Source organism: Myiozetetes cayanensis, unplaced genomic scaffold (genome assembly GCF_022539395.1).
Source record: "Myiozetetes cayanensis isolate MyiCay16 unplaced genomic scaffold, myiCay2020 scf3, whole genome shotgun sequence".
In the NCBI taxonomy this organism is placed as follows: Eukaryota; Metazoa; Chordata; class Aves; order Passeriformes; family Tyrannidae; genus Myiozetetes; species Myiozetetes cayanensis.
Window position 1 is genome coordinate 7,145,154 of NW_026087521.1, and position 27,963 is coordinate 7,173,116.

The 27,963-nt window shown below is 43.1% G+C and overlaps 1 protein-coding gene across 1 annotated transcript in view; it reads left to right on the plus strand.

Annotated features, from left to right (window-relative positions):
- The first annotated feature begins 934 nt into the window (after positions 1–934).
- The window catches only part of ELAPOR2 (endosome-lysosome associated apoptosis and autophagy regulator family member 2), a 102,174-nt gene continuing 75,145 nt past the window's right edge, over positions 935–27,963 (plus strand). Inside the window, exon 1 of the mRNA XM_050324884.1 lies at positions 935–1,194. Within this exon, the coding sequence (XP_050180841.1) occupies positions 1,066–1,194 (129 nt within the window). The 5' untranslated portion in view covers positions 935–1,065. The remainder of the gene's footprint in view (positions 1,195–27,963) is intronic.

Sequence of the window (27,963 nt, forward strand, 5' to 3'; positions counted from 1 at the left end):
GTATTGGAATTTGAAAAGGTAGATCAATAGGGACAGGAACATCCTGTGCTAGCCACGAGGAGCCCTGTATCTGTGCTGGGTCTTGCTGGTTAGATAAGAATAGGCAGAAAGGAAGAAAGACCCAGGAGGGAGCAGGGAAGTGAGCAGGTTTGGCAGAGATGCCAGGGAGGCAGAGGACAGCCAGTGCCTGGGGCAGTCACACACTTCATTAGGAATGAGTTGTTGGATATTGCTGGGGAAGGGGAGACAAAATCCGAACTGAAAGGCAACCACCGAGGGAGAAATGTACATAATTCTGGGGATAATAATGATTTGGGTCAGGCCACGAATAAGCTGCTTTCCCATCTCACGGGACAGAGTCGCTGCCGCGCTCTGGCCAGCAGCTGAACTGTCCAGCGTACATCTCGCCTGGTGAGATCCTTTCTCGAGGAGGGGCTCGGACATCCTCGGAGGAGCAGGGATGAGGGTACAAACAGCTCTCACCGCCTGGCGCTGCCACGGGCAGGGATGGGAGCGGGGGTGCCAGTAGCCAGGCAGAGTTCGGCGGGGGATGCAGGGCCGAATTCCACCCTCCAGTGCCGCTCCCACCCCGCAGCCTTTGGGGCCGGGAGCTGCAGCCGGGAGGTGCTGCCGTGCTCCGCAGCACGGCCCAGGCTCCCGGTGGTGCCTGCCGGGTTTCCCTCCCACCTCGGAGCTTTTTGGGGCTGGCGAGATGCAGCCGGAGGATGCTCCGCGCTCCCTTCGCCACGCCGGGGCTGGACCAGCCTCGGCAGCGTGCGCCTGCGCCGCCGGCCTTCCTCGCTCTCCTCCTCCTCCTCCCCCCGCTGCCGGCCCCTCCTCCCGGCTCTGGCGGTGCCGGCTGCCGGGGCGGGCGGGCGGCGGGGCCGCTCTGTCCGTGCAGCGCCAGGGTTATGCCCGGCTGCAGGCGGGGAGCAGGGCCAGGGGCAGCCCGCGGCCGGGGCTCCGACGTGTCCGGCAGGAGCAGGGCGCGGTGATTCCCACCGCCACCACCCCCCCGCTCCCGGGAAGGGGTGCGCGGGCGCTCCGCGGCGGGGGAGGAGGAGGATGCTGCTGCTGAGGATGCAGAGGATGCGGCGGGCCGGAGCGGAGCGAGGGTACGCGGGCAGCGCCTGGGTGTGCTGCTGGCTGCTGGGCTGGCAGGCGGCCGCCCTGCAGCTGCCGCCCTGTGAAGAGGTGAGATTTTCCTCCTCCTCTTGGGGCTTTCCCTATTCGTAAGGGCGGGGGGGGAGGGTTTGCACCGGTTCGGGAGGAGGGTGGCACCCCAGGAAGGGGGTGTTGACGGTTCTTGCTGGTCCCCCCAAGGTTGTTCGTGGGACGATAGAGGGGTCAGACCCACGGGGAAGGACCCTCCACCGCCGTGCAGGGGGGGGAACTCTGTGGGGCGTCCAAGCCCCCCTCTCACGCTAGAGCGTCCCACTTGGCCGTCGGTCGCGATCCCCTCCCGGTTGTCGCTGCTCCCTCCGGTGCACGGAAATATCAGAATCCCCCCTCCAAACCAGGGTGACGCGGCTGGCCTCCTTGTTTTTAAAAAATACAGTGTTATATCAGCGCAAAGGGGGAGAGTAAAGGAGGGATGGTGTGTGAAGCTGTCCTGCACCCCTCCCCGTGTCAGCTCGGGGTGTCCTGGGCTGAGCCGTGTGTGTGACATGGGGAGAGAAACTTTCTGCCTCCCTCCTGCTGTCAGAGCCCGAACCAGGAGGGACTCGGTACGTTCGCAGCAGGGGCGCTCCGCACCGCTGTGCGGGATGCGGGCTCTGAGGCGAGCGGACAGGGATGCGCAGCCCCGCGTGTCCCCGGAGAATCCCAGTCGGAGGGGACCAGGGCTTCATGAAGCTCTATTCCAGGTTTTCCATCCTCACTCCTCCAAGCAGGGAAATCCTCTCTGCTGCTCTTAAAGAGCAAGTGGGTCTTTCCAACGTTTTAAACCGGCTGTAGGGGTGAGGGCTGGGTACCACCTTCCTTCTACCCACTCCGAGGATGCTCCGGGAACAGAGCTTCCCCACCTCTCATATTGCAGTTGCACCGTTTAGCAAGAGCTACTTTGTATATTCTCAGATGGATTGGGGGTGGGTGACTGCAGCCAGCGGGGAGCACTCGGCTGGTGAGGGGTCTTGATCCATGCTTGGAGGCTATTGCAGTATGGGATATCCTCTCCTGAGGGTGCAGAAGCCCGTGTCTCCTACCTGTGGCGAAAGAGGGCATCCCTGACCCGGGGAATAGTCCCTCTTTACCTGTGGAATCCACGTTTTTGTCTTACAGAGCTCAGTGCTAGTCTAGCGTGGGAAATCTTGCAGTAGGGGGACATGTGCGATAAGCAAATCAATGTTTGTTTTGGGCATATTTCTTCTAAATATTGGTCATCCTCAGAGAGGGGGAGTTATGCAGCCACTTGCTTTAAATTACTTTCTCCCTTTTTGGCTAGTGAAGGGAAACAGATCTTCTTCTAAGGTCTTTGCTTCAAAAAATGAACCTCTGCAGATTGTTAAAGGTGACAGACAGCTGAATCCATGCAGAGGTACCAGAAGCAGAGACATGGCATTTTGAGCATCACATACCGGGCTTTAGGTGTACAAATTCTCTCCTGAGACCCACTCCTGTATCCCTCTGGACCTGGACCCGAGTGCTTTTTCTTTCCTTTCAGAGGGATGGAAAATGTTGTTTTACTTCATTTTAATACTATTTGAGACAGAGTCAGCCCTCACTCATATGGTCAAAAAGCTGGGCATTAGTTGTGCCGGTGTGTGTGTGCAGCCATGCAACTGTATGTCCCAGGAAATATAATTACAAACATGTCAGGATGGAGAGAGAGAGAAAAAAAAAAAAAAGAGCTTGCAAAGAAACAGGATAGCAGATGAGCTGATTTACAGAAGGGAAGAATGGAAGTTAATAGTTCACAAAAACATGGCTATTATGTGTTAGGTTCAAAACTTTGCCGTTTGTCCTAGTTCAGCCCAATTTGAATGATCTGGGTGTATTGCCATTAAAATCACGGGAGCTCCCAGGGTGATTGACTCTGGTCCGGGCAGACTCGACAGGGGATGAAGTTGTGCAATAAGAAAGCACAGGCTGTCAGAGGGTGTTGCAGTCCTTTAAAGACTTAGTAGATGCCTTGTTGTTTTATACCCAAAAGGTTTGAGAAGCACAAGGCTTAATGCACTAGCAGGTAGTTAATTTTCAATCTAAAGGGCATCTTTCCTTTATCGGAACTTTTCCCCCTCCTTTCTTGACAGCTTGTTTTTCTGTTCCCTCACTGTTATGAGAATACAGATATCTGCCAGCCTGTGAGATTTCTGCACCGGTACAGCATCTGGAGCAGTGGGATCTCTGGCTATACCCGAGGCTCCGTGGTGCTCTGATTACATAGGCAGTAAAAATAATAATGTGTAACAATGTCACTTTCCAGAAGCCTTTTTGTCATTGGCTTTGTTTGTCAGGGGCTGTAGTAGTTCAGCACACTGGATTTAGGAAAGGTGTGTTTGTGCTGCAAACCAAACGTACAGGCAGCTTGAATGAATGTTCCCATGAGTTTTTGGAGTAAATTGATACAGCCATAAGGTTCTGATGTAACAGTGTTCAGTCCAGGCTGTGATGACCATTCGCATCGTGAGCTCTCCCTGAGCTCTCCAGTGCCAGCAGCTAATCTGAAAGCGAGCCATGGGAATCTCCAAGAGTTGGAGGCAGGCTCAGCTTGGATGGCCAGGGTACCTCTGGGTGCAGAACCTGGGGAGACCCACGGTCCTACTCTGTGCCTCTGGTGACTTGGTAACTCAAATTAGGACAGTGGTAGAATGTCTTGGTGAATTCTTTCTGCTATGGCAATGATGATTGGAGTCCCCATGCAAAGGTTTCATGTGTTGCATAAATTATGACTTTGAGCAGAATTGATGACACCTGTGTTTTTCACTGCCATTAAATACACATTTGGCTGTTATGCTGGAAACAATCAGATATTTATGCCTGTCTTCCTGCTGCTGCAGGGACAATCTTTGTTACATCTTATGTTCCAGTGTTTGGTGCTTTTTCTAAACTTTCCCAGTTGAATGAGTCCTCTTCAGCTTCCCCCCAGAGATTCACCCAAATCCAAGCAGATTTTGCTTTTAGGACATTTTATCTGATACTCAGCCTAATTGGGTCTTTTCTGCATTTCCTCTTTCCTTTCCCTATGTTGTTTTTGGAATCATAAAAAAAAAAGCAACCCCCTCCTCCCCAAAACCTCCAAAAATCAACCAAAAAATCAACCAAACCAAAACCGCTGAGAGACTCTTCTCTTACCTCCCATTCAGCCAAATTGCTTGCAAAGAGAAATATGCAGTGTCCAAGCTGCTGGCAAAGATGTTTTCTTTCATATCACTGTTTGACTCTCAATTACTATGCAGATTGAGAACAAACACATGACTTTGATATTGGTAATAAATGTGATTCTGATACATTGCATGGTTTACCTGCTGTTTCAGTAAACAGGTAAATGAAAGGGTATTGCTAAATGCTTTATTTAAGGGAAAGTATTTTTGTACTAGTCTGCTAAAATACTTCTGGAAAAGACAAAAATTATATAATTGTAAAATGAAACAGTCTTTTAGAAAATCACTTGCAAGGCAAAGGTAAGGAAGTCTTAATAAAGAAGGGGAAGCATGAACTTGAAATTAGGTCAGGCATGGTGGATTAGGTGTGTTGAAATGGTGCCAGTTTTCATAATGAACAATAGGGTGTGTCTAAATTAAGTGTGAAGTATTTTAAGTATATTACTATATTAAATCAAGATACTAGGTACTGAGCTAAGCAACCTGGGAAGCAAGGTGAAATGATGCCTTTCCATGGGTAGAGGGGAGATACATGCCAGCCTTGGAAGGTTGTTACATAAGCCAGCATGTCTGTCTCCAAATATACATGGCAGGAGCAACAGGGATGTCTGCTGGAAGGAATCTGAGTATCTGAAACACTCTTATGTCATAAGTGAACTGTACCTGCTTAAAAAAAGGTTTGGGGTCATTGTGGATGGCTCTGCAGGGGCATCTCATGTGCTGATGGTGAAAAAATTTGGATGTGTAACTAAAAAGAAAGAAAAGAATCAAACATGTCAGAGTGGTTCTGAGCCTTATCATTAGTACTTAGGGACCGTGAAGGTTTAGTTTGTTCCATAGCTGGTTAATGAGCGTACAGTGATCACAGCAAAAGGTGGTGCTCTCTAGGTAAGCAGGGAATAGCTTGATGGAGGAAAAGAAAGAAGAATATGCATTAATGCATGGGGTAGAGAAAAGTAACGAGATGCAAATCTTTAGGATGAGACAGAAATAAAAAAGATTTTTGTGCACTTGAAAGGCTAAATGTTATTACCGTTAAAAGGTAATCCTTGGTTATTTTTATGCAATTGTAAACAGCTTGGGACTTCTTGATCTCTGAGGTTCATTTAGTCTCTGCTGGCCTTAAAAATCTCTGAAGAGATTAGCTCACTGTTAAACATTTTGGAAGAATTTTCCTGAGATGACTTTCTTGCTGTCCCTTATTGGTACCCTTGTCCCTTTCTGTAAGGCATCTGCACTGGCTATTTTGGCAAAAGAGCTGCTGGGGTGATTCAGTGTTGTATTCCTTGATTTCTAACCACCCTGAAAGATCTTAGACTCTTAATCTATGAACAGCTCATAGTCAGCAGAAGAGGCTGTGGAAAGATTCCTAGACAGACCATATTATTTTTGTCACCTCTTGCTACGCAGATTTGTGTCTTTGTGGGGAAAAGAGAAATGTATAGCTTCCATTTTCCATGGTGATGGAGGGTCATAAAGATGAGGAAAGAGGAGCAAAAACCATGCTATAAAACTGCTGACAATAAAGTTGATGGATGTAAACATGTGCAGAAAAGGTGAGGAGACAGATGCTGAGACACAGGTACCAGAGCAGAAAGAATCCCCACCGAAGCACTGAGGCAGACCAGGGTGGGGAGTGGGAGAGAAGCACAGGAGAAACTGGTGAGATGTCAGAAATTTAAACCTGAGAAGGAAGACAGATGCTGGCATGAAAACTGGATAGTGAGCCATGGCTATAATGATTCAAGAATAAGAAAATTTGTCATGGTGGAACTGCTGTAACAGACCATAAACTCAAAAGAGAAGTAGCCATTAAACCAACACAAGATTGCATTTCTCCCACCATCAAGCATCACTCGATCATTCAGGATGAGATTTAACATCTATAAAGAAGTCCATGTTTTTCTTTTTTCTTTTTTTTTTTTTTTCCCCATCCCTTTTTTTCTCCATAGTGTGAGATAGCTTGGGTTGAGTGAGGATGTAAGCTCTGTTGGGATTCCTGACCCATCCATGCATGGTGGAGTGAGGACCATCAGCAAGCCAGGTTTATGCAGTGATTTGGGCTGTCAGCTCCCTCCTCCAGGCCACATTTTCCACTAGGTGTTGGTTGGGAAAGCTTTAGCAGTACTGTGCACTGCTTTATGCTTTATGCCAGATGATGGCCTGGGTCAGAAACGCTCGAATCACATGAAGGAAACCTTTGCTGCAAGCCTGACTCTGTGTTCAGTGAAGATGTTGGCTGGGCTCCCACTGCCTTCAAGGACCAGGGAGGCAGAGCCAGGAGGTTCTCAGGCCTGCAGGGCTTAGTTTGTGGGCAACTGGCTTCCTCATGTCATATGTGGAGGTTGCAGTCAATGTCTGCTGAAGGAAGGAGCAAGCACCAGCTAAATAGAAGAAAAAATTAGAAAGTGGAGAACAGATAAGGGTTGGTAAAAAGAAAGGTAGCCTTGAATGCCTCATACTTGAGATAGGAACGAAACAGTGTTTGGGAACAGGTCCCTCACGTCTCCCAGACATTGCCAAGGTTTTTCTAGGGGCTGCTGCTGTGAAGGTCCCATGCTTTCCTCTGGCATGGCTATATCTTCCCTAAGTCTTACACCTACTTAGAAAAGAGTATCCCTCCCCCACCTCTTGCTAATACTTTAGTGCTTATCCTGGACTTGAAAATACGTTCAGATTTTGACTGCTAGTAGTGGAAACATTTTGGTTTGCAGTCTTTTGAGAATGAAAACCTCTGGTTTTGAAGGAGAGAAATAGTTAACCCTCCTCCTCCCCCCCCCCATTTTTTTATTGAAAACTATGTTTTAAAACAAACAAACAAACAAAACCCTTTCAATTACAAAACACTAGCCAAATCTAATGATGACCTTCACAAAATAATCACAAACATTGTGATAGTCTCTTTGATAAATAGTGCCAGACAGTAATCTCTGTGCACTTGGGACACAGGCTCAGAGCTGATTTAAGATGATCTAGGACGACATGTGCAGATGAGCTGCTAGCTCCCCTGTGTTGGTGCTGCTGATCCTGCCACTGTGCTGAGTCAGAGCAAATGCTGATTCGGCTGAAAACTCACCTGCTAAAAAAAAAAGGAAGATAAAAGAAGAAGAAAGAAAAGAAAAAAGGAAAGGGTGAGTGTTGAGTGTTTAGCTGGGTGAGTGGCAGAGATGACTTCGTGTTTAGTCTCTGGAGGGATAGAAGTGGTACAGGAGGCTTTGGGACCCACTCAAAGGCACAAGTCTGGTCTCCACTTATTTTATTTCTAGACCATAAAATTTTGGTCAGGTAGAGCTAGTCTGGATTTACACTGAAATAATGGCAAGGGGATTGTATTTCCTGATGTAGGAACAAGAAAACAAGAGATATGTGTTAAAGGTGTGAAGGACCTGGATTGCTGGTCTTTGCTGTGCTCTGGCTTCAGAGATGCAAGTGCCGTCTCTTTGCTGGCTGTAAGATATGTTTTCAATTAAAGGAATAATAATTCCAGATGACGGGCTATTCCCAACTAGAAAATTTCTTTGACAGTGAATTTTTACTGCCAGAAAGAGAAGACAAACCACTCATCTCATTTTCCCTTGCTGATACAGGATTAACCTCTCTTACCTGTTCGTGTTTTGCGGTCAAGACATACAACACATAACAGAGATGGTTTACGGTGATACTTGAAGACTATTGGAAAGTACCTACAAAAAGTGATAGGAACTGTATTATTTGGTGGTGACAATCCTGGGTAGCTCAATTTTCATTTAGTTAGATTTTGTTCCATGGCAGGGGTACAAATATTTTCCAGCGACAATTTACAGGAAAGCGGCTCAAGGTGTTTGGGATTGGTTAAAAGGATGTGCCCATCCTGCCGAGAAGAGGAGCGTCAGGAGAAGATACTCCTGTAAACAGCATGAGCCAGTCCATGAGTGTGGACAGATCCCTGACCCTCTTCTAGTTACCAGGGTAGACCCAGTCAGAAAAGCTATTTTCTGTATGATAATTACCAATGTGGGTTACTAGTGCTAATCTTATAATCCAATTTGATGAAGAAAACCTGCTTTGGGGAAAGGCTGAACTTTCCCTCTGAGGTTGGAACTGACTTGATCGTGCTTAGAGGTGTTTTTGGTGTAAGGAATGTGGTCAGAAAATTGAATTGCATTAGATAACCAAGCTAGAAGGAGAAGTGATGGGGAGTGCAAAACCTGAAGTTGCCGTTAACATAATTGCTGCTGGATTCATAAAACACAGCATACATTTAATAGCAGAGAAATCAGAGTCTAAATTGATCTTACTGTCACAGAAAACTGAAATGCACTAGGATGGTGACTTTTAGCAGCAAACTGAAGGGTAAAGGTGATGCAGACCTCAGCTGTTGATGCTTAAAGTGTTAATTTCCCACAGCGTTTCTTGTGGTGTGCGAAATCCTTCTGGTTTTGTACTTCCTCTCTGAAGTTTCTCAAAGGAAGATCTTCACACAGGCTGGTCGTGTTTTATACACACATGGGGTGGTGCCGCGTCTTTTGAGAGATCTGCATCAGGAATGGATGACTGCTGATTTTTCCCAGGCTTTTATATCCATGGCTCCCTCCTGCTGGCAGGTCAACAGTGCTGATCAAATGCTGCTTGTTTCTGGTAAGCTGCTTTTTATCTCCAGCTCTGTGGTTCCTTAAAGCAAATGAAGTAAAGGAAGATTTCCCAAGACAGTTCTTTTCTTCTCTCTTTTGTTTGGTCTTATTTAATCCAATTTTTTAAAAATTCAGACTTCTCTTGAAAGGAAAGAATGAGGGGCCCTAACCAGCCTTCTTTATAGCAGGATTCATGTTTGCCTGGAGGGACTATGAGCTGATGTTCATCTCAGGGATGCTGGGGGAAGGCTGCATGGTAGAATTGGAGTGGAGAAATGATTCAGCTCATCATGCTGCACCTTTCTTCACCTGCAGACCTGCTGATGAGCAGGTTGTCTCTCCTTGTGATGAATGTCAAGTGTCCTGATTAGTAGGGGAATGGCTGTCACCCCTAGAGTTGCTCAAGTAACAGCTGAACCCAGGCCAACATTCTGCTCTTCCAGAAGACCAGGCAGGATAACTTTATTAAAGCCTCATTTTAATGCTGAATCTAGAAAACACCAGAACTCTGAATTTTCTTGTTTTTTAGATGGAAGCCCATTGTTCTTTATGTTAGTCTCTGAGCAGAGAGAGAAAGTGGATCCTGAGGCATTGCTCACGCCTGCACCAAACCAACATGTCCTGTTAGTGTCAAGACATCCTTTTGGGGATACACAGACCAGGTTTCACAAATAGTTCAACACTAAGCCCTGCACTACTACTGAAATAGCTGTGATCAACGATCACACATTCACCCCAGCTAAGAGGAGGCATAATGTAAAAACCAATCAATTCCTGTGTCTTTTTGGTTTGCAGTATTTTTAACAGCATTAAAAGCCAACCCTACTTAAATGTTTGGTGGCTTCAACGAGAAGCCGTTGTTTTTTAGTTCCAGCTTTTAAATAACAACAACAACAAAAAAGCAGCTGGTTTACAGTACTGGAGATTGAGATACTGACCTGCTAATCTCTTGCACTGCTTTGCTAAACAAGGGAAGAGATTTCCTTAAAGCCTAATCATGTGATTATGGAGGAATCACAACTTCCCTTGTAAAAGGTGGGGGAAAGAAAGGGTAAGCTGGATCCTCAGTATTGCAGAGAAAAGTGAAAAATGTGAACTTTGAAAATCTGTAAAGTTAAATGAAGTGGAGTTAAACTGTATAGTGTTTTAAGGTCCTGTGGCACTTAAATAGGTCGAATGAATTTGATGGGGTGGAAGCAATGATGCCTGAGTCAAGGTTTTGGAAGGCTTTATGTGGCTGTTACTGAAAGTACAATTTGATTAACAAACTTTTCCATTATTTAAATTTAGCATTTACACTGTAGGTAGTCTGATGGTAAGACCTGGAACTGCCTCATTGGGCACCACACATGCTAAAAATAAAAGTAAATTACTGGGGTGATGTCCTGCTCTTACAGGCAGTCTCCAGCCTGCTAAACAGGACAGACCTAAAGAACGCTGGTCCTTGAGTCGTTCAGATCACACTCAAGTTTGTCATGTGCTCCTTGGCAGGGATTTGGCCATGGAAGCTGATATGGTATGGGACACTGCAATAAAAGCTCTGGATGAATCCACAGTATTCCCGTAGTAAGGAAGTGATAGCAGTGAAGGCAGTTTTGTCATGGCATGACTATAATGGGTACAGTTACTTGAATATTAACCATGTTAGAAGGACACATAGCACCCTCATACTTCTTCAGGACAGCAGAAAATCAGTGTGAAGAGAAACCTTGCTCCACTGATCCATACATAGTCCAAGCATGAGATCCTGATGGTGTGGATGTAGCTGAGCCTAGGGCAGAACCAGCATTTCCTACCATGAAGAGGACTTACCTCACTTTTAACTGTATAACTTTAAATGTCAATTTGTCAAGACTAATTTTTACCATCCTGAAAGGGTGGTGTGATTTTTCTGCTGAATGTGCCCATTTTCTTCCGCTGGCTACAGAGGGATGCTGGCTTTTGCCAGGCAGATGCTCAACTTTTACTTATTTAAAGTAAAATAAGGAATCATCAGTGGAATCAATCTCCACTGTAACTGAGGTACATTGGCTGTTACACAAACTACAAGGTCACTTTGCAGCACTCTATAAGCTGCAGGGGTGAGAGTGTTTTGCTAAGGCTGGGACATCACAGTGGTGCAGGTAGCTCTCTGCAGTGACCTAATTACACTGGAGAAGGGACCTAAATCTTTGCCTCTGATCTGCTGAATTAAAAGGGGAATGCAGCAGGAGCACAGTCTTGGTCCAGAGTTCTTGTGAACTGTTTGTGAATAAAGAGTTTAATTGTTTTTGTCTTGTAGCAGCTTCCTACCAAAGGTGCATTATCACACAGCAGAGTCCCTTCCTATCCAGGGAATAAATAACATCAAGCTCATGCCAGAGTAAATCTCTGTCTATTATATATGCAGGAGATAAATATATATATATATACACACGCATATACATACACCATACACACTCATATATAAGCTTGCCTGTAATGATCAGCTTGTAATGCATTGCAGCTGTTTGTCAAATGGGCTAGGCCTTGCATTTGGATTTAGTTTTGCAGGGCAAAAAGGCAGGTGCACAATTCCTGATGCCTTCCAGTGTGCATGGTTACAGGCTGACTGCATTGCCCAGGCAGGCTAAACCAGCTATGAATGCATTTCTTTATTCGTGTCCTAGACTGGATCGTACGTGGTGGGTGCAGTCGATAGCAAGGGACAGCTGAGGGACTCTGCCTGAGCAAAACTCTGATCTCTCCCTTCTCCTGCCTTTCCCCCAGTCCATGGGCTGATGAGTTGCTGCCGATTGATTTGGCTGATTCAGCCCCTGCAATCACAAATTACCCTGTCCCTGGTAGAGGGTTTAATGGGGCTACAGACAAAACTCTGCCTACTGCTCTCACCCCCAGCTCATACTTCACCTAGGCTTGGTTTGATGCAAGAGGGAAACTTGTAGCTCCAGGCGCTATCTGGCTGCTAGAAATTCTAACAAACTTGGATTTGTAGCTGCCTAAGAAGCTGCCCTAGCCCCATGGGTAAATCTGGACTTCAGAAGAATTGTGCACTGAGTAGGTCTTTGCTAGACCCTCTTACTGGAGGTCATTTTAACTGGAGTTAACACCATGAATACAGAAAAGAGTCCAGAAGCTGAATACAGCTCATGGCCAAGTTAAATCTAAGATGTGTTTTCTCCATCATTTACTTACATCAGGCTGCCTTGGGCTGCTAGTTTCTCCTTGGTTTTATTTATTAGTTATTCTTGCAGTGGAGATGGACTCTGTGGGCTTGGAGATAGCCCAGGAGGGCAATATTGGATGAGGTTTCCTCATAAGTATATAGGGTTACATATTTTTCTTGTCAGGCTGTGATTTAAGATGTTGCTTTGTTCAATGAACAGGGTTATTTCAGACACATAAGACAATTAAGTACTCACAAAGGGCATGATTCTATCCTGGGACAAGTGGTTACAAGACAGGCAGAAGTTCCAGAGCTAAATATAATTCCCCTCTGGTGTTACAGGTGTCATCAGTCTCTTTTTTGTCTTTTTTTTCCTTTCAAAATGGTATATTCACAAAACCATGTAACACTTCCAAAGTTGAATATCAACAAAGATTCAGCTAAAAATTGTAAAGAAAAGGTCTTATTTGCTATGAGTTGCTTTTTTTTTCCTTCCTGTTTGAAAATACTCAGCCATCTAGTCAGCAAACAAATAAAATGCTGCATGATATTGGCAGAAAAGCATCCACTGAAAAACAACAAATGGCAGAAGGAAACAGTTTATAGTCTTTCTGGTGGGTTTTGGTTTTGCAATTTTTTTTTTTTGCTGCAGAGAAGAATTCTGAGTAAAATTCATATTTGTAAGATGCAGAACCTGGCAACAATCTTTAGATAAGTAAATGCAGCTTTTGCAAAGCTTAAAGTCAATAAAATTATTTTTATTTATTAGGTTCAGAGAAAGAAGCATATCTTTTCCACATTTTCAGAATCAGTACTTTGTAATATTATATGTGTTATACATTAGTGTAATATAATATTATAAGTAATATTATCTGTAAGTGTAACAAACTCCTGGCTATAAGCACGTTTTCTGTCAATGGTGACCACTTTGGTTCCAATTCTGGGAGCTCAAGTTCTAGTGCAAATCACTTGCATTGACACAAAAGTGACTAATACTTGTAGCTCTTATCTCTCTCTTTTTTGGAGGCTTTATATATTGGTAGAGGGGACTTTGTATGGGGGTACCAGTCCCTTCCACATTAAAGGTCTTTTTCACCGTTTCTCTCCCTGGCTGTACCTAAAACTCAGCTTCTGAGGAAGTCAAAGTCTGAAGGGGAAAAGCTGAGCTCAGAATTGAGCCAAACTCATCCATCTCTATGGGGTGAGTGAGGAACACACTGTGAGCACACAGACCTTGGTCACCAGTGACAAGGAAGTGAGGGATGGGTTTTTCACATCCTACCCTGTGCAAGCCAAATAGATAGTGGGTGTTTTTTCGTAAAGTAACATCTCTCAAGAGAAAGAAAAACGTGGAGCAAATGCGTTTGGTACGAAATTGTAGAGGAGGTGACAGGGCAGAAAAATGATACAAGATCAGATGAGTGAGCATCACCCGGACTTCCCTCTAATAACAGTGTTCCTTTTCTAATATTTTTCTGCTGCCTGGTGTGAAAAATTCTTACACCTAATGGAAACTGATAGCCAACAACAGAGGGGCAGAGCAGAAGCTTTCCAAAATGCTCGTGCATGTGCCTGCTTTTAAGCACATGAATAATTCCTCTGAAGTTTGAAAATGAATGCCTTATTTAAGATGAAGTTGATGCTTAAATACCATGCTGGATTAAGGTCAGGGAATTCTGTGTATTGAAGAGCCAATACTCTGACATAACTGAGATATATTATTGAATTTAAATCTCTTGCTTCCAGTAAATTGAAGATTTTCCTTTAGGTGCAATGTTGAAAAAATGTGTTGACCTGTGTTCTTTAGGAATATTTAAATGTTAAGTCAGTCTGGTGCTTATTTCATGCTGTCTTTTGTGGGTTTTCATGGAAATACTTCTTTTATTCTGTATACGTTCTGCAGACTTTTTAAGACTTAACTGATGATGTCCTTTTATATGCTTTTTAAAGTGGAATTGGCGTAGCAGATTGGACAGGATGCTGCTGTAGAGTTACTGGAGGGGAAATGCAGTGGCATGGGCCATGCTGGTTCCTCAGATGATTAAATCTGGCCATAGTTCAGGTCCTCACAGGATTAAACTTGTCAACTTGTAAAACTTTATTACCTTTATATTCCTCTACATGAACCTGCTGGGAGCACTGTGAGGATGAGGCAGACAGTTTGGCAATAGTTAGTGAACTGAATCCTTGAAGATGTATTTTCCCCATGGATACTGTAATTGCAGAAGTTAAACCTGGTTTAGAGCAGTGGCTCAGTGAGGAAGTGGCTGTACAGAAGGAGATGCACAAGCTCTTGAATGCACTTGCACATGCCTAAAAATATTAATTTTGAGCTAAATTGTTCACTCAGATTGGAGGAGCCTTGTAGACAAATATACTATAATATTGAACATTAACATTTGCTCCATCTGGTTCATTTTTCTCAAGTACAAAGATATATTTTCCTCACTGAAGTTATCAGCTCAGATTATTTTACTCCACTCAGCTGTTTTATGTCTGATGTAGCTCTAGTTTTTTGATTCTACACGTCTCAGGAGCACCCAAAGTGAGACTTTTCCCATGTCCTTTATTTTGAGAATATAAAAAAAGGACCCAAATTTATCATCTTGTCTTGTATCTGATAAAGAAAGGACATGACAAGGCATGAAAAGAAGTGAGTTTATTTGGCTGGTGCTTAAGGAACTGCTTAAATTTGGCGCAGTGTTGGTGTTGGGGTTCAGAAAGAGGACAAGGAGCAGAAATAAAAAGGAAAAGGTTGTCTTGGGAGATGGAAAACTGAGTGCCCAAGGGAAACCTGGGGAAAGCTTGTACATCTGTTTAGTACAGGCTGCCTGGGTCTGCTCACTCACTTTGAGGGAATTAGCTCATCTCCTTGCTGTCCATCTCCTGAGCACAGAATCATAGAATAGTTTGGCTTGGAAGGGACCTTAAAGATCATCCAGTTTCAACCCCCTACCAGGAGCAGGGACACCTTTCACTGAACCAGGTTGCTCGGGGCCCCATTCTACCTGACCTTGATGGCCTTGAATCCTTCATGAACTAAAGTTAAGCAATTTTTGCAGTGGCTTAATTAAAGCCATTTGGGATGCTATAGGTACCTTAGGTAATTGCCTTCTTGGGATTTGCTTCTGGACTATTAAATAGTTATACCCTGAACTCCTTCTGCACAGATTTTCTTCTGAATAGGCAACAGTCAGCAACATCCATACTGAAAAAAAAATAGAAGCTTCTCATTTAATTTACGAGTCTTAAGCCTTGAATAGCTGGGAATAAAACATCAAGGTTGAAAAGGAGGAGGAATGAATAAAATCCAGCATATTAAAAGTTATAATTAGAACTGTGATCAGCTTTGATACTGTCAGGCCTTCTCGACAGTAATAACTGAGTAGCTCTGAATAAAAAGCCTCACCATATTGGCAGAGAAACACGAATCTCGCTCTAGGAGAACATTTTGGCTTATTGCATGGTGCCAGGGTGTGTGAATTGGAGTGTGCTGTGCTGAGATACAGCGTGTGGGTGGCTTATCTAGCGTCCGTATGCACCCAATGTTTGCGTGAGGCGTGCGGTGCAGTTGATGTTTGTGAATAACAGGCGCTAATATTTACTTTGCTGAAAAGGGGAGCTGGTTTGTGAGTGTGGAAGTGACCTTGTGCAAACAGTTCTCTGCCAGTCTGTCTGGGGGCTGCTCTGTTAGTGTGGCAGAGAGCAGGAGAGGGGCACCCAGCCAGCCGGGCACCGTCCGTCCGGGAGCATCCGGAGTCTCAGAGCACTTTGGGGAACACAACTGCTCAAAGCCTTCCTCGCCCTGGGGAACACAGAGGAGTGTCATCATGAGGGTGGTCTTGGAAGACCCTTCACTTGTCCCCATGGGTGCCGCCTGCAGCTCCTGGCTGAAGTGGGATGTGGAGATCTCCTCACAAATGTGTCACCTGGACTGTGTCGTTGTTCCTTCTGCAAGGCTCTTGGTTGCTTTGTGCTCACGCTGGTGAATATCAAGCAACAAAACACGAGGATTTAGAGTGTTTTCTCCTTTACAGTTTTATAGGTAGGAATTTATGACAGTGTGGGAAGGAAAATAGTATTAAATCAAAAGTATGTGGAATTACACCTCTTTCTATCTTTTTTTTTTTTTTAAATTGATATAAAGGAGGGGTTAGGGGATAGGTTCCTCGTAGTTATCAAAGCAACTACTTAAGCTATGCATAGAATGCTTAAATATTGATAGATAAAAAACTGTAGCCCATTAATGCTACTTTGATGGGCCTTCATGAGACTGTGAATTTTGCCATTAAACCTGACATTTTTTCCTTAAGCCTGACATCGCTGTTAATGCTTGATCTTTCATTCTAGTTGACTTCAATAATTGCAGATTTAAGCCCTGAGAGCCAACTTCAGAGAGGCATTTAAGGGGTTGGTCTTCTGGGGTTGAGGTAAAGATGTGCCCAGTGCCACTGTGACCCTCTTCTCCACTACAAACTTGTACATTCAGTGACCCGAAAAACTCTTTTAACAAACAAGAACAAGTGGAAAAATGTTATTTTTAAATACTTACATTAAGTATTAAAGTAAGCATTCCTGCTTTGGAAGACAGAACCTCAGGAAAAGGCATTATCATTGAAAAGGATGGAAAAACAGGGATCTTGTACCTCCTGAAGAGGCTGATTCTTGCAGTGTGGGAGCAAAGTGATATGAGTCAGTGGGGTGAATATTTGTAGAGTAGTGCAAAATCACAACAGATATTAGAAGTATCACTGAAAAAGTTTAGCCACATAGCAAGTTGTGTGTGCTTATTAAACTTAAAATATTCTTATGTGTGGATTTAAATTTATGCAATAAAAAAACCTCAGAGCAAAATAACAACTCATTGTGGATAAATTTTATACTGTAAGACTTTTGTGTCATGAATAGTACAGAACAGTTGCCATGTGTAATAAAAGTCATTCTCAGTTTGACAAACTACATTTATTTGGTTGTAAATATAGGAGGAAAAATTACAAAACCTCATGGAAATCTCGTTGCAGTTAATGGAAAAATATTCAATTTATGGAATGGGATTAAATCTGTCCAAATATTCTTGATGGGTGACTAAAAGGCTGGATGACTCAATAACATCAGGGCAATGAAGATAAATATATGTATAAACGTCCTTTACCACCATGTTCTTTACTTCAATTTTCTCTTTAACCTGACTTTTTTTTTTTCAGAAGATTTAGGAGCTCACTGAAAAATTATGATTTCCCAATCAATATTTTTTCAGAAGCAGGAGGGATTTGCAGGTGAATTTCTTAGGTTTTGGGACTGAAGGGTTAGAAACTCCACATGTAATATCATGTTAAACTTGCCCATTTTCTAGGCTCCATTGGAACTTGCTGGTGGGAACTGTGAAGCTTTATACAGATTGGCTCTTCAGGATAGTTTCATGTTGCATTGCCTTGGTCAGCAGTGTCATATCCCTCCTGCTCTCATAAGAAAGGGACATGATGGCTGTGGCGGAGAAAGGAAATTTACGTCATGAAAGGAATAATTGTGGTTTTTACTTTGCTTGTGAATTAAACTCCAGTCTGGGTAAATGACACCGAAGAACTCCCTGAGAAGAAAGGTTGGTCAACTGAGATGAAACCAAAATGTTATAGGGCAATTAAGGGCTAATTGTGGGGTAGTTAAGGTGTGGAGCAAGCTTTCAAAGGAGCATTTGAAAGGGTCAACCACTTTTGCCTGTTCAGAATGTAATGGTCAAATTTTCTGTTAAATAACCCCCTAATCTGAATTCATATGTGCAATAGCATGGGTTTGGGTTTTTTTTTAGAATTTGAGTTGTTGGGCTTCTCTCAGTGTGTGAAGTGGAATTCAGCACTGCCACCTTCAACCTGCATCCCATTCTATCCTGCCTGTCCTAGTCCACCCTCTGCATGTGCTTCTTGCCCACACAAGAACTCCCACCATGTAGACGACTGAAACTGGATGAGGTGAATCCATCCCTCTTCTGCTGCCGTTTGTCTGGCAACGGTGGCAGGGGGACAGTGTCAGTATTAGGGAGCTGGAGAAGTCATGATTTGGAGGTGTATAAAGGCTGTGATGTGTGGACACTGTGTGAGTGCTTTCAAGAACACGCTTTGGCCCTTGGAGAGCTGAAACTAAACTGGGTGTGGTGTGATGGGACATGCCCTCTGGCCCTGTCCTCTCACTGGGTGCAGGAGTTGCCATCCCATGTTGAAAGGTTTAGTATTTGCTTTCCTCGTGCCAGGGACTTTCACTGACACACTCCTGGGAAGAAAATGGAGAAGTGAGAGGAATTTAGTAACAGTGAATTCAGCTTCATAGAGGTTAATTTTCAAGAGGTAAGGCTCTGAACTATCTGTTGGGCTCTTTTCACATTTGTAGAGCTCTATGAGGATGAAAAGCTCTGTAAGTGCTGGGTGTTACAGTTCACAGAGACTGCAGATGACATGTCGCTACCCTACAGAAAGCCACTGACAAGTCTGTTACCAGCGAGGTCTGCCTGTGGCTTATTGCATTCAACATCTTTTTACAAAGGGTAAAGTGTTTTAAAGACTTTAAAGACTTCTGTGAGAAAATGATTGTATCCAGTTTCTTTTCTGCACACCAAAGACAATGCCAGTGTCAAAGTAGCTGACCTACTCCAAAGCAGCTGTTATTTAAGGCCAGAAATGGTAAAATCTGGCCTTAGAATCAAATACAATGTGGTATTTAGACAGTAAAACCTTTGAGAAAGGTCCTCTGGATCAGAAAGTGCAAGACCCCGGGTGACTTAAGCACTGTAAGTGAATGAGTGTGTATCAGAAATACAAAGGGTTGGTACTGGGAATCCTGAAAGGCAAATTGACACATCTCAGGTTAGCAAAGGTTAGCAAAACATTAGATGTATCCCCAGGAATTGGAAAGAACAGTTGCTAAATGTGTGGTGAAACATTGACAAGTGAGAAATGGATACATAACATCATGTCCTGGCAGGTGCAAGGCTGTATAGAAGGAGGAGATGGGGATGGGTAGGGCAGCCCATTGCAGCATTTGAACAGCTCCCTTGTCCTGGAGGCGGGCTGGCTGGAGATTGGCTGGGCTTTTTTTTTTTTGCACCAAAATTATAAAAATTTATATTATAAACTAAATTAGTTTATATATTCTATATTCTTCTAACTAGGCAGCTCCTTATGTTTTCCTGCTCATGAAGTTTCTTTGCATTAATCCAACAAATGCTGCTGGATTACAAGGCACTGGTTATCACAGAAAGGGTTGTGAGGTTTGCAAGCTGCAGCTGTACTGGCTAGAAAGGGCATCTCCATCTCTCTGCCGGCCCCTCTCCAATCTGAGTTTAAAAACGTGAGAGCTGTGCTGGTTCACTGAAGTTGGTGCAGGGGAAGGAGGTGTGACATGAGCTGGTCATCCTGTGCGTGGGAGAGGGGAGGAAAGGGAGTGAGCTGGGCTGAGTAGCAGATGTGGAGAGTATAACTTTGTTCATTGACCTCAGTGACATCCAACATAGTGTGTGACCCACTGTGCTTAGGAGCAGAAGGTCTTTGCCATTTTTGCAAAGGGCGGATCTATGTAATTGCTCCTGACAAATATTCATTGAATTGCATTCAAAATTAAGTTAAAAAAAAATTAATGAATTTTGGTGCTATTGGAGAAAAAACTTAAAGGATTGTAGACTGTATGGGAAACCAGTTTTTGATTGTCTGTGGTGGGGACCCCAGTTTGCAATATTCCAATGCCTCACAGTAAGCTATACATGTTCTCCTGCAGCCACTGTCATCTTCTAGCCTTATTTTACAGGTGAAAAATAATAGTAGCTGCAAGTTTATACATACCGGTTGCAGCTCAGAGAGGATCGTTCCCATTTGTTTCTGGAAAATGGCCACTTGATCCCTCGGCATATCAATATTCCCATGCTCCTGGGCTGTGCTGGTGATATGAGTCACTCCAGGGCTCCTGCTTGTGCTGAGATCTCTGCCCATGTGAGAGTAGAACCATCCTGGACCTCTCTCCTGCTCCACCTGCAAAACTGCATCTTTCCAGCACGCTGTCAAAACAAGGTTTGGAGTTTCCTCAGGACCATTTATTTGGCTTGATTATTGTGGATTTCTTTATGATGGAAAGAAATGACATCTTGAGTCCCATGGAGGTGGAAGGGGAAAGGGTTTTACAAAGGGTTTGATGTTGGTCTAGTTTAGTTTCCACTGAAATGGGTGGAATTTCTGCTACTGATGGAAATGAGAGTGGACTTTGACTGTTTTCTGAATGTCTTATCTATGTTTTTTCATCTGTTTCATGGTTTCCAAAACTGTAACATGAAAGTCTGCACTGAGGCCTGGGTTGGAGCCATGAAACAGGGCTTGAGAGATGGGGATCTCAGTGGTGATGAGACTGAGCACTGAATCCTCCAATGCCTTTGTGGAAAGCTCCTCACTTGTAGATCCCCTTTAGGTAGTGGAAGGTGCTATAAGGTCTCCTTAGAACCTTCTCTTGGAATGTCTGTCATAAAACAGCCCTAATGTTCCCTGAGCTAGGGGATAGGTAGTAACTTTATACCTCTCACCTCCTCTTCAGGGGATTAATTAACTGTGCTTTTCAAGACACGCTGACAGTCTTGAGGTCTTTGTCTCTAATTATTATGATCTGTTTTATCTCAAATGTTTCACCTCTAGAATTGGGCAGCATTTTCCTGCCTTTGGGCACTTTCAGTGTCAAAGCTGTTATTTTCACTCAATGTTATGGCCTGATGTAATTTCTTCCTCTAATTCTACAAAAGAGAAAAATTGACGTCTCAGTTTCTCAGCCTCCTATGCAGGGCAGCACAGTGCTTGCCTTTTATTCCCAAAGTAACAGAGTTAGTTAGCAGTGGTAAATCTGGTCCTGTTCTCTGTTGCTGGAGAAGTAATAAAATAAAATGATAGAGGAAATTGTTCTCTTGTTTGTTGTTATTTTGCCTTTAGGATTAAATGATGTGCTACTGAAACTGGCGGCTTAATGATGGTTTATTCTCTCTCCATTATTGGATGTTGCCTTTTGAATCAATCTCTAGGTCTTTGAGCTAATTATTTTGAGGAGATATGAGGATGCATCAGTGTTGCCTCCCCTTCCCCATGCTGACATGGCCTGTGAGGAGGGAAAGGACTCACACAAAGTTGGATATAAATGCTGACCCTGTCCGAGTAAATTAAGAGGGAGGTGCTGGACTCCATAATCCAAAACAAGAACGAGCATTCGATGAGAAGTGCTTTGGATACTTACGTGAATCCACAGTGAAGTTTTAATTATACCCATCTGTGACTAAGCCTAAATTGCTGCCTTAACAACTTTCCAATCAGTAAGACTGATCGAAATGGTGTTAAATAATGTCAGTGTTTTACAAGCAACATTTCTTAGGAACAAGGAAAGTTAATTTTCCATGAGAAGCACACTGTGCTGTTTTCTGCTTTGCTCCAGCTCCCTCTGTTGCTGTTGGGAAGGTGCTCACCCATGGGAGCGGGAGCTGACTTGCTGTGGGCAGGCGGCTGCAGCCACGGTGGGCACATGAGCTGTCGTCATGATTCCAAGAGCAGCAGGACCAATTCAGACCACTGAATGTCCAGGGGAAACCAAGCTCCCAGTGCAGTCAGGAGAGTTGGGATCTGCACCTGAATTTTTTTATTTAGGTGACAAATGTTGAAGGGGGATACGGAGGGGGACCCCAAGCTGGAGGCTTTTCCCTTTTACCTCTAGTCCTGGAGGGGGAGGTGCTCCCTCCCCTCCCACCATCACGAGGTGTCCATGGCCCCTGCAGAGACCACAGGACAGCAGCAGCAAGGAGAGAGGCTGAGAGAGTTTACTGTTCTGGGTAGCGACTTAAACAGCTCTTGGGGGGATTACAAAGTGACCACTGGGAGTTCAGGAGGTCTTACAACCAGCCAATGATAACAAAGGGTTAACAACCAATAGATAAGCTTTCAGTTATCTCTCAGACATGTCAAAGGTAGAGAACTAAGACTGAGGAACCTTAGGAAGAAGAAGGGTGAGTTTGCACAAAGGGTTAAAAAAGCCGTTTTGGAAGCACGTTCACTTAAACAACCTTAAAACTTCTGCATCCTTTTATATATTGTACAACTATCACAACATTTAGGTGCATGGCTTAGGTTTTGCAGCTATTTGTCTTCCCTGACCGTATGGGGTGATGGATGGGGATGAAACCTGCTTTACTGCCTGCAAGTTAAGCAGCCTATAAATAATTGTGCCTCCCTTCCAAGTTTTCCACATTGCATCACACAGTGTGCTGCAGCCCTTAGTCACTAGCACAGGTGGACACTGACAAGACTGTGTGTGTACGTATGATCATACCTTGTAATACCCATGTCTTGTGGAAAAGTGCTTTATCAAACTGTGCTTTTAAGGTATTAGAGATGCAGAGAGTTAAGTGGGTGGCCCAGTGGTACTTTCAAAGCCACATAACAGCTCAAGCTGGCGGCAGAAGGAGGATGAGGAGCTATAAGCTTTATTCCCAGGGTTTGCTCTTAACATGAATGAACATGACTTTTCCTAATGCAAAGCCAAAGCCTGTGCTGTGAAATATCCAGGGGAGTGAAACTTAGGATGCTTATAAGCCAGTTATCTTCAGCTCTCCCACACATTTAATGCAGAGTCACAGTCCTGACTCACTCTTCTATACCACTTTGAGTAATCAAGCTGGTGAAATGATGGTAATCTCTGATTACAATTGTTTATAGCAGTTTCTCATGTTCAGGGAAAACAGTGCAACTAATATCCAGCTTAAGGTGACCACCCAAACTACTTACAGCATTCATTCTTACATGTACATTTTCATTGTACTAGTCATCACAGGACTCCTCAGTAAGAAAAAGAAAATCATGCAATTAATTAGATGGAATATTGGAGAAAAATGGGTGGAAAATGAGTCAGTGACTCTAGTTGTTATAGTACCCAGATGTGCATGTTATGGACAGGTCTAATAGTTTCATTTGGATACATACTCATGAGTAATTCCCTATTCCCTTCTGCCACGCAGATAAGAGCATCTGCACTCTCATTTATTATTTATATGTGAGCAATGTTTTTCTTTTAATTAGAAATGTCAAGGTAAAATGATCTTTTCTGGGACTAGAAATGGCTCTTGTACATAAAGGATAATGTGTGCTTGGAAAATGTTAATACATTTTAATTAGTGAATATCATGTTTAAGCTAGCATAGTGTACCCAGCTTTGTAGAAAAAATGCTTTGGAGGAGATGATAAAATTTGATTAAAATACCCATTATATTTTGTCAGCCTAAGCAGTCATTTATTGTTAATTAAAGCACATTCTTTTTATGTGGTATAATATCATCTCTGTATGTTATAAAGTGAAATGTAATGTGTAGGATGAGATGCACTGCTGTACCATGCCTATGCTTTCCACTTACACCCGTTTCACATTTGGTCACTTCTCAGTTTGCTGCATCAATTGCTATCTGTAATTAAATTCTCAACAGCAAATTCAGTTTCTGAATGACTTTGGGGGTGAACATGTTCCTCCTGTGTCTTCTTGGATGGTGTTGCAGATAAAAGCAAGGCAGCATGCAAAAACTGTCCAGTAGGAAGAGTTGAGGAAAGTACAGAGAGGGTAAGGATTAATTCTGCCAGTCCTGCTTACCTTAAAAAAACCACTCTTGAATTCATGGAAAAGGCTGTGTTTTTCTGGGATATGGTTTCCATTCCCTATCTCCAGGCAGCATGGCTCTGGGAGGGTGGATGCTGCAGATGCTGTATCTTCAGTTCCAGGATAGAAGCACTGGAGCAGGGCACTAACATTTAGTGTTAAATGTCACCCGGGGACCAGAACACTTAGGAAAAGATCTGTTCATATTAACCTGGGAATGCTCAGACCCAGTGTGCTATTGACAGACCTTTCCACATGGCTTCCCACTCTTTTACATGGCCAAAGGGGTGTCCAGAACCTTTGGGTTGTCAGACTTTGCTGGACAACCCAGTTTTTCACCAGCAGTAAACCTTCCGACCATTTTTAAAAAGGAGCAGCTGTAGGAAGATTAATATGTTTGAAAGCATCAGTTGATGACAAATGGTGTTTTTTGGCAACTCTGGCTCACATGGGTAATTTCTCTCAAGTCAGTGGGATGACTTGCTGGAGTAGAGGCCATTAGTCATAATGTCTGGCTCTGTACGGCCCTAATGAAGCGCACGGTGCTGAAGGGAAGATGCTGCTTCTAAGGGGAAGGCACAGATTCAGACTTAACGAGTAGATGATGTTGTGGGCAATCGACACTGCTCCGTAGTTTCATCATTTTAGGAAACGTGACTCAAGAAATTGTTTCCTTCAAAAATTCCCGTTGTAATTTTACTTGGATTAGGTTAGCAGAAAGTAGCCAGTAGCCTGGAAGCTATGTGCATTCTTGGCATAAGTAACAATGTGTAAGCCAGTGATGAGGACTTGGATGGATTTGATAGCCCAAGTCTGCTAATTTCAGTAGTCATAATTTCTTTAGGAGGATAAAATAATGCAGACAGACAGGGATATTGTGAAACTATTTCCCACAAGTGTCTAATAGAAAAGCCACGACTAAGAAAGCTACTCAAGTTCAAGCAGTATTAATGCTTCCAACTTTTCCCAGGCAGCTGCATATGAATTTTCTTCAGGTAGCAATGCATTTTATGTGGTGCACTATAGGGTGGAAATGGCTTGAATAGAGTTTGCAGCCTGAGTGATGCTCCTTTTAAAATTTACTGAGTTTTATCTGGTGATCTAATTCAATGAACTTTTGATATGGATTGTAGCAACATGCAGCTGATAGCAACAAAGGTCTGCTTCCCTATAAGCTGGGTACTCAACAAGACTTGGAAATTCTTCTTCTTATAAATAAATAAATAAATGAATAAGATTGACCAGAGCAAAACTAGACTGCAGAACCTGATCCACTAATCATGCTGGTCATAATGAAAGTGATTGGATTATCAAAACAGTGGGGACAAAAATATCTGCTGTGAGACAAGTAAACAACCAGATGACAACATCTCTGACTAATGCAGGAAAAATAGCAAACAAAAATGAGGAATTATATATATTAAATAAAATAGGTGAGGTTGGCCAAAATATATCAAAGAAATGGAGAGAGGTTTTAGACTCCTAGAGAAGAAAGAATAATGTTTGCTTTACACTAACTCCATTACTGATAATGTCTTATGTGTTTTATGATGAAAGCATACTCACTCATGAAATACTCTTTATGGAAAATAATTAGCAAGTAGCAAGAGCTTGTGCAATAATTGGAAGGATGATTTGAATCTAGAGAACAAACATTCAGTTAATGTATATGAAGAATTTGGTGTGATAAGGAGTAATGGAAAATTCTGAGAAATGTGAAAAAAATGATGCTTACTGTTTTTCACAGAAAGACAGCCTTGGCTATCACTGGCCCATAAACTTGACTCAAACAGTGTAATGAATAATGGAGGAGAGAAAACCATTACCCCCTCAAATAGCAAAATCATGGATTTCGCTGGAACAAATGATGTCAGACAAATTTCATTGCTTTTTCTGATAGAGACAAATCAGTAGATGAGGGTGACTACAGCTCACATTATTTATGTGTCCTGTGACAGAGCACTTGCTATCACACTGCATTGAAAACCCCTCATAAAACAAATTCAGCCTGTGCTTTGAATCCTGTCTCAGGCATTGATAAGTGGCTGAGGAACTTTAAACAAAGCAACGACCTGTCCAGACAGAGATTCATAGCAGTTCACAGAGCAAAAAAGCATTTTTATTTAGCGTTTCCTTTGATAAGGGCAGGTTTAACTGTCCTCAGAAACTGTGTAGATGGTACTAAACTGGTAGGTATAGGAAATACTGAGGAAAAAGGAATAATTCATGGCATGGAGATATTTGATTGCTAAATGTGTAACTTAGTGACAGAGCATCTAATAAATTATTTTTACACCCTCAGTGTTTGCTTTATATTCCTTTAGTATTTTAGGTGTACACAAAAAAAAAAAAAAAAAAAAGACATGAAGCTTTTCTTGGTTTCTGTGCAAGAGAAAGGGTTGGCCATATGTGGTGAATTGATTCAATGTGTCTTAGCAGCAGACTGGTAGTGCTTTTCTCAGAAGGAGACTGAGCCAAATCTGACCAAATTTGCAATGGAAATCTAATTCTTTCCTACATGTCTTTTAAAGACTGTTCCTGGGCACTTAGACAGAGTTTTGTCCATGGACATGTTTCATAATTTAAAAGTTGCATCCCTCCTCTAAATGATCCAACACATATCAAGACATGCAACTGATAAGAGAGTATGTAGGTCCTGGCCTCTGATCAATCAGTTCCTTACAGATACACACTAAGTTCTAAGATTGGGCTGGATATGAGAATACTCTGTATTTTGGGTTTAAATGAGTGGTACAGAAATGTCAACACATGCTGGAGTGCTCTACTGTGTAACTGCAGGTGGGAATGATCTCCTAAATGACTCAGTTCCCACATGATAGCTAATATCTAGCAATAATTTAAAAATTACTTTCTAATGGCTTCGTAGAGAAAGGAGTAAAAATTACTTCCACTAAATAATTCAAGTATCTGTAATAAAATAATCTAAAAGACATATTCAGTAGAGGGCAGAAACCTGGAAATAAGGAATTTCTAAAGAGATACAGGGATAAAGGGTGTCATATAACAGATGATATTTAGTGTAGTGAAAAAGATCAGTTTTGTGACAAAGTGTTAGTCTGTCTTGCAGTGGCTTTTCCTGAGGGAATAATAGAAGATACCAGTGATGAAGGGTGTAAATAAACAGCTTATGGAAAAGTCCAATTAAAATTCAAATTTGATTCCAACTCAGCTCAAATTAAATTCAAAAATTCAATTCAAATTCAAATAGATTGTAAGTGGTTGTAATGGAGAGAGAAAATGTGACTACAGTTTCATTCTGCTCTTTATGGCCCCCTGAGCGCTGAGTTGAAGCTGAGCTGCCTGGAATACCAACAGGATGAGATGAGGACATCTCACTGCTATCAGGGTGACCGATTTGAGATGACTGTGGTGACTGGGACTGGCTCCTGAACTCCTGGGTCTGTCTCTGCATCCTGTGGGGGCAACAGTGGAGGCTTTCCAAGAGGCTTCTTTTTCGCTGGGGAGCAAAGGCGTGATATAAAAATATTTTCCTGGGAAACTGGGGTGGATTTAGACCAAATTTAGACCAAATCAAATACAGGTGTCCTGAGGGACAGTGCTGATGATGCTGCTGGCTTTTAAAAACCCTTGCAAATGCAGGTTACCTGCACAGACAATTATCAAAACAATCTTGACACAGCTTCTGACTCTTTTTCACGTTGCCTTATCAAAGCACCTGTGTGAGCACCTGTATGATCCAGGGAGCAGGCAGCCTGCCGTGACTGGCATGAAGAGTGAATCATTTAGGTCCACCTCTGATGGCACCCCGTGTTGCTAAGGCTGCTTGAGGGCTGAAAGCTTTGTCCCCTCCTGACACACAGCTCCCGGCAGTGTCTGAAGCCTGAGACACTTTAATGAGCCTGCCTCTCACAGCAGTGGAGATGAAGGGCCAATTATAGGCAGTGTTTAGGTTTCAGGATCATTAAATTAATCAGGAAAATGCAGCCTAGTTCCTGTGAGGATGTTGTGTTTTGCAGCTGATGAGACTGTTCTACCTGCTGCCTTTGTCCACTGCCCAGAAAAAGAGAAAAAGGCTGAAAAAACCCCCACAAAACAAACAAACAAAAAGCTTAATGTTCAGTATTGTAAGATGAAAACAAGCCCGAATGTGATATGTTCCGTTGACTTGATGTAACCATGCTGCAATATTATCTGCATTTACCTAGTTTACTCTGTGAATGTATAACATGGTAGCTAACACATTTCTAATGTATCCCTT